Raw genomic sequence first — 7,380 nt, forward strand, 5'->3', positions numbered from 1 at the left:
GTTATTGTGTCTCTGTCTGTCTGTCTCCCTCTGTCTGTCTGTCTCCTCTCAGGGTGGTCAGCCAGAGCCTAAAGAGATAGGAGGGTCTAGTGTTCTTAATGCCAACCCCAGCCTGATCAAACCTATCCCTGTCAAACCTATGGAGAGATTTCCCCATCAGGGGCTACAGGAGAGGCCTGTTCAGGTACACAGAGCCTTTCACCTTATTCAACACACATGAAATAAGTAGATTTTAAATGTGGTTTATCCACCCTGTGAATTAGTGGGTTTTTTAAATGGTCAGATTGCTGATTTCTAACAGTGTTGAGCTGGTTTCACAGTTAGTTTTTAAATGGTCAGATTGCTGATTTCTAACAGTGTTGACCTGGTTTCACAGTTAGTTTTTAAATGGTCAGATTGCTGATTTCTAACAGTGTTGAGCTGGTTTCACAGTTAGTTTTTAAATGGTCAGATTGCTGATTTCTAACACAGTGTTGACCTGGTTTCACAGTTAGTTTTTAAATGGTCAGATTGCTGATTTCTAACAGTGTTGACCTGGTTTCACAGTTTTTAAATGGTCAGATTGCTGATTTCTAACAGTGTTGAGCTGGTTTCACAGTTAGTTTTTAAATGGTCAGATTGCTGATTTCTAACAGTGTTGAGCTGGTTTCACAGTTAGTTTTTAAATGGTCAGATTGCTGATTTCTAACAGTGTTGACCTGGTTTCACAGTTAGTTTTTAAATGGTCAGATTGCTGATTTCTAACAGTGTTGAGCTGGTTTCACAGTTAGTTTTTAAATGGTCAGATTGCTGATTTCTAACAGTGTTGACCTGGTTTCACAGTTTTTAAATGGTCAGATTGCTGATTTCTAACAGTGTTGAGCTGGTTTCACAGTTAGTTTTTAAATGGTCAGATTGCTGATTTCTAACAGTGTTGACCTGGTTTCACAGTTAGTTTTTAAATGGTCAGATTGCTGATTTCTAACAGTGTTGACCTGGTTTCACAGTTAGTTTTTAAATGGTCAGATTGCTGATTTCTAACAGTGTTGAGCTGGTTTCACAGTTAGTTTTTAAATGGTCAGATTGCTGATTTCTAACAGTGTTGACCTGGTTTCACAGTTAGTTTTTAAATGGTCAGATTGCTGATTTCTAACAGTGTTGACCTGGTTTCACAGTTAGTTTTTAAATGGTCAGATTGCTGATTTCTAACAGTGTTGAGCTGGTTTCACAGTTAGTTTTTAAATGGTCAGATTGCTGATTTCTAACAGTGTTGACCTGGTTTCACAGTTAGTTTTTAAATGGTCAGATTGCTGATTTCTAACAGTGTTGACCTGGTTTCACAGTTAGTTTCTACTGTTTGTTTTCCTTATGTTCTCTCCTTTCTGTTTCACACCACCGATCTCTCACCCTCTCTATCTCTCCATCACCCTTTTCCTCTCTTAGGACAGTCAAGGAGAGCCCAGGCCTCTCTCTCTGGCAACTCTGTTTGGTGTCCAGCAGCCCAGAGCAGAGCTGGTCTCTCCCATGGCTGGGTCAGGGTCAGTAGGTCCAGGGTCCCAGCCCCTGGGGAAGCCTGGAGGCGTCCGCCCGGCGGTGGCCCGCTCCTTGTCCTACGACGACCCAGTCCAGGCCCAGCTCCATCTCCAGGCCCAGGAAGGGGGTCTGATCTCAGGTAGCAGCCCCCCGCAGCACTGCCCTGCCTTCCAGAAGCTCATGAAGGATGCCGCCTCCTCCTCCCAGCCTCAGAACCAGCTCCAGCGAGACGGTCCTATGGAGCAGCTCCAACCCGTCTCCGAGTCACCCGAGAACAGACTGCATGAGAACGGAGCCCCCTCTGTCCATCACCACCATCGGACCCAGGCCAGACAAGACCCCATCCAGAGACTGTTCCAGAACCAGCCCACTTCCACCACCTCTTCAATGACGACCTCCGCTCCCTGTTGTTCTCGTCCTCCTCCTCCTCCTCTCATCCCTGGTCTCCAGTCTGCTCATCTTCAGCCTCTCCTGGTGGATGCTTTGGGCTTCCCTGGTTCTCAACACCGTCACCTCCACCTCCCCCCTCACCAGGCCCAGCCGTTGTACTTCAGCCCCACCAAGCCGCCCCAGATGCTGGTCCCCATGTTGCCCTCACACCCCTCCCAGTCTCAACCTCCCCACCAACCCCAGCCTGGTCATCCTCAACCTCAGTCACAGCCCTGTCACTCTTTCCACCCCTTCCAGCACCCCCAGCCCTTATACCTCCACCCCCAGCCAGGTCACCCCCAGCCGGGGCAGCTAACTGGTGTCGTCTCCCCCCATGAGCTGCTCCAGAGGCTGCAGCTGGTTCAACAGGAGCAGAGTCTGGTTCCGGAGCCCACTAGGCCTTCCTCTAACCTGGCTCCCCGCTTCCACGAGCCTGTCCCTCTAGCCCCCTCAGCCCCCCCAGCCATGGGGCAGCACGGCCAGCAGTCAGCTCATTCTACAGCCAGGTCTCTGGACAGTTTGGCTGACAAGAACTCTGCAGGCACCACTGCTCAGAAGTTCCAGGTAAAAAAACGAAATATATCCTATCTCACTCAAAGGACCTTCAAAAAAAAGTGCTGGAGTGGTTTTGTACAGGGAGGGGTCTGGGTTTGTGTCTCTAACCATCTCTCCATCTCCAGGTGATCTCCCCCAGCGTATCCCAGCCACGGTGGCACCTACCCTGCTCCTGTCCCCCAGTGTCTTCTCCCAGGCCAAGCGCCCCCAGGCCAAAGCCTCTGGGGACACCCACTGCCCCCCTGGCCCTCATCCTTCCTCAGCCCTCCTGGCCCCACAGGCCCCTGACGACCCCCAACCCAGGGGCCTCTCTAAGAGCCAGCTCCAGGCCACCCTGCTGCACCTCATACAGGTAGGAGAGAGGAAGAGCCAGTCTGTTTTTACAGAAACAAAGTTACACTGAACAAAAATATAATGGCATCATGCAACAATTTCAATGATTGTACGTCGTTACAGTTCATATAAGGCAGTGGTCACCAACCGGTCCATCCAGATCAACTGGTTGGTCTTCAAGGCATTACTAGTCGAGTCATTCCTAACGTTTCTGGAGAAAAGCCAACAATAAAGGCTTGCCCTGTTGGCGGTGGGTGCACTTGATTCAGAAGCCCTGTTGGCGGTGGGTGCACTTGATTCAGAAGCCCTGTTGGCGGTGGGTGCACTTGATTCAGAAGCCCTGTTGGCGGTGGGTGCACTTGATTCAGAAGCCCTGTTGGCGCTGGGTGCACTTGATTCAGAAGCCCTGTTGGCGCTGGGTGCACTTGATTCAGAAGCCCTGTTGGCGCTGGGTGCACTTGTAAAGAAATTTGTGCACAACATTTTTGAGAAATAAGCTTTTTGTTCTGTTTGGAACATTTCTGGAATCTTTTATTTCAGCTCATGAAACACAGGACCAAGACTTTCCATGTTGCATTTCTATTTTTCTTAAATATATTTACATAACAAGACTAGCAATTCTGCAGGCGTCAAACTCTCCAGTCCTTGAAGAAGCAGCTGGTCACACAGCCAAGTGGATTGTCCTAGGTTCCTGCCTTTATGTTTATATTCTGTCTTTCTGCTCAGGACACTGTCAGAGACACGCTGTTTATGTTCAGTCTTTGTACAGCCAGACAGTCTTGCCAAAGGACCTTGAGGTTATTCATCGACGTGCAGACAGACAGACACTGTCCTGCTAAAGAGAGCTGTTTCAGACCAGCGCAGACAGAGAAACACTGTCCTGCTAAAGAGAGCTGTTTCAGACCAGCGCAGACAGACACTGTCCTGCTAAAGAGAGCTGTTTCAGACCAGCGCAGACAGACACTGTCCTGCTAAAGAGAGCTGTTTCAGACCAGCGCAGACAGACACTGTCCTGCTAAAGAGAGCTGTTTCAGACCAGCGCAGACAGAGACACTGTCCTGCTAAAGAGAGCTGTTTCAGACCAGCGCAGACAGACACTGTCCTGCTAAAGAGAGCTGTTTCAGACCAGCGCAGACAGACACTGTCCTGCTAAAGAGAGCTGTTTCAGACCAGCGCAGACAGAGAAACACTGTCCTGCTAAAGAGAGCTGTTTCAGACCAGCGCAGACAGAGAAACACTGTCCTGCTAAAGAGAGCTGTTTCAGACCAGCGCAGACAGACACTGTCCTGCTAAAGAGAGCTGTTTCAGACCAGCGCAGACAGACACTGTCCTGCTAAAGAGAGCTGTTTCAGACCAGCGCAGACAGACACTGTCCTGCTAAAGAGAGCTGTTTCAGACCAGCGCAGACAGACAAACACTGTCCTGCTAAAGAGAGCTGTTTCAGACCAGCGCAGACAGACAAACACTGTCCTGCTAAAGAGAGCTGTTTCAGACCAGCGCAGACAGACACTGTCCTGCTAAAGAGAGCTGTTTCAGACCAGCGCAGACAGACAGACACTGTCCTGCTAAAGAGAGCTGTTTCAGACCAGCGCAGACAAAGAAACACTGTCCTGCTAAAGAGAGCTGTTTCAGACCAGCGCAGACAGACACTGTCCTGCTAAAGAGAGCTGTTTCAGACCAGCGCAGACAGACACTGTCCTGCTAAAGAGAGCTGTTTCAGACCAGCGCAGACAAAGAAACACTGTCCTGCTAAAGAGAGCTGTTTCAGACCAGCGCAGACAGACAGACACTGTCCTGCTAAAGAGAGCTGTTTCAGACCAGCGCAGACAGACAGACACTGTCCTGCTAAAGAGAGCTGTTTCAGACCAGCGCAGACAGACAGACACTGTCCTGCTAAAGAGAGCTGTTTCAGACCAGCGCAGACAGACAGACACTGTCCTGCTAAAGAGAGCTGTTTCAGACCAGCGCAGACAGACAGACACTGTCCTGCTAAAGAGAGCTGTTTCAGACCAGCGCAGACAGACAGACACTGTCCTGCTAAAGAGAGCTGTTTCAGACCAGCGCAGACAGACAGACACTGTCCTGCTAAAGAGAGCTGTTTCAGACCAGCGCAGACAGACACACGGTCCTGCTAAAGAGAGCTGTTTCAGACCAGCGCAGACAGACAGACACTGTCCTGCTAAAGAGAGCTGTTTCAGACCAGCGCAGACAGACACTGTCCTGCTAAAGAGAGCTGTTTCAGACCAGCGCAGACAGACAGACACTATCCTGCTAAAGAGAGCTGTTTCAGACCAGCGCAGACAGACACTGTCCTGCTAAAGAGAGCTGTTTCAGACCAGCGCAGACAGACAGACACTGTCCTGCTAAAGAGAGCTGTTTCAGACCAGCGCAGACAGACACTGTCCTGCTAAAGAGAGCTGTTTCAGACCAGCGCAGACAGACACTGTCCTGCTAAAGAGAGCTGTTTCAGACCAGCGCAGACAGACACTGTCCTGCTAAAGAGAGCTGTTTCAGACCAGCGCAGACAGACACTGTCCTGCTAAAGAGAGCTGTTTCAGACCAGCGCAGACAGACAGACACTGTCCTGCTAAAGAGAGCTGTTTCAGACCAGCACAGAGTGCAGACACACACTCAACCTGTCCAAATACTAATGTTTTGTTTATATTCCACACTCCTGATCAGAGGACTCTGTTGCTCGCTTATCTCTGTCTACTTCTCTCTCTTCCTCCCCATCTCTCTCCTCTACTCCTCTCCCTTCCTCTCCTCTACTCCTCTCCCTTCCTCTCCTCTACTCTTCTCCCTTCCTCTCCTCTACTCCTCTCCCTTCCTCTCCTCTACCCCTCTCCCTTCCTCTCCCTTTCTCTCTCTAGCTCTCAATCCTTCTCCAACTCTCTCTCTCTCTCTCTCTCTCTCTCTCTCTCTCTCTCTCTCTCTCTCTCTCTCTCTCTCTCTCTCTCTCTCTCTTCTCATTCTCATTCTCTCTCTCTTTCTCATTCTCTCTCTCATTCTCTCTAATTCTCTCTCTCTCTCTTTCAGAACGACAGTTCCTTCCTGGATACCATCTATGAGTCCTACGCCCAGCGCTTCTCCACGGAAGCCACCGCAAACAAGTTCTGAGGCCAGGGCCCTGTTTTAATGAGGCACCCAATAGAAAAATGTTTCAAAACGCTTTGCAACGGGAAGTGAAAATCAGCATTTCCTATTGGACGAGTCCAGGGAGCCCTTCTCCCTGTTGGTCTGTTTTCTTCCGTTAGGTGCTTAATGAGTCCCAAACCGGCACAATCATTTTATCATCTAAACCATTTGCTGATCTAGCTAAATGAGTCTTCCTAATGTGAGCACTGTCGATGTAACCTGTGGATTCAGATTACAAGGAAATTACATTTTTGCCATTTTTAAGATGTTTTTATCATAAGAATAAAATAATTGAAAGTTTGAATGGGATATTGTAGTAAGAGCTATCAAACAATTGTATATGTTTTGGAATGACTGTACTTGTTTTTAAAAGGTTCCTCTCTTAACTAAAATGGTTTTCCAGGCATTTGACAATGTTTAATTAACTTGAAGTTGGATGAGTTTATTTGAACACTTTATTAAGTGGAAATATTTTCTATTTTAAAATCTTAAGCTTGTACTACCTCACAGAAGTGACCCTCTGTATCTCTGTTGAGGTAAACGTTTCCCAAAGGAGGAATTACATACTGTAGAACCTAGCATTTATTTTCATAATGCGTTTGGCTTTATTTCCACATGTCTTCTGTGCTCACACATCCTAGACTAGTTTGATAGACGGTTTATATGTATCAGGCAAAGGGTTTAAGAAACTATTTTATGTTACGAGAGAGACAGATAATAGAATATTGTCTATTTTTCTATGCCGTTGTCATACGAGGACATTTTAAAAACACATTTTAAAAACACAATGTTGCAATGACAGTTTCAGGAAGTGTTTTAATTCACACTATCTGGCATGTATCAATTATTTTAAAACCTGTGGAATCTGGAGTCCCATCATTTTGTTCTTTTGGTTTTGAAAACCACTTTTTCTTTTCTTTTTTTCCCCCCAGAGTCAAACATTGTGACCGCAAAGCCCACTTCCTGACTTATTTCTTGTGTAATGATTGAACAGTCTCTGGACCACAACTGAATTGGAAATAAATTGTCTTCTTCAAACATGTGGCTCTGAGGTGAAGTTTCCACTAGGCACAGACCTAGGATCAGCTTCCCCTTCCCCAATATTAACCTTAACCATTAGTGGGGGGAAATGCTAAACTGACCCAAGATCAGCGTCTACGGGCAGCTTCACTCTACTTATTTCACTATTTTAAGAGAAAATGTCTGCCTCCAAAAATTCACCCTGTTCCCTATATAGTACCTTTTGACCAGAGCCCTACTGCACCATATAGGGAGTAGGGTGCCATTTGGGACTCTAGCCTTATTACAGAGTTTTACTTTACCCAGTCAGTCTGTCCTTGGGATGTGGACAAAGTGACTTAGAAATGTTATAGTGTGGAAATGTGTATTCCACTCTCATTTACAGTAAGTCTCAAG

At 47.4% G+C, this 7,380-nt stretch overlaps 1 protein-coding gene across 2 annotated transcripts in view; it reads left to right on the forward strand.

Annotated features, from left to right (window-relative positions):
- The window catches only part of LOC106576625 (mRNA-decapping enzyme 1B), a 25,460-nt gene extending 18,458 nt beyond the window's left edge, over positions 1-7,002 (forward strand). For both annotated transcript variants that reach the window (XM_045722448.1, XM_045722449.1), the window contains exons 6-9: positions 53-184; positions 1,423-2,505; positions 2,622-2,848; positions 5,866-7,002. In XM_045722448.1, coding sequence (XP_045578404.1) covers positions 53-184; positions 1,423-2,505; positions 2,622-2,848; positions 5,866-5,965 — 1,542 coding nt within the window. In that variant the 3' untranslated portion in view covers positions 5,966-7,002. The remainder of the gene's footprint in view (positions 1-52; positions 185-1,422; positions 2,506-2,621; positions 2,849-5,865) is intronic.
- The last annotated feature ends 378 nt before the right edge of the window (positions 7,003-7,380 follow it).

Source organism: Salmo salar, chromosome ssa07 (assembly GCF_905237065.1).
Source record: "Salmo salar chromosome ssa07, Ssal_v3.1, whole genome shotgun sequence".
NCBI classification, from domain to species: Eukaryota; Metazoa; Chordata; class Actinopteri; order Salmoniformes; family Salmonidae; genus Salmo; species Salmo salar.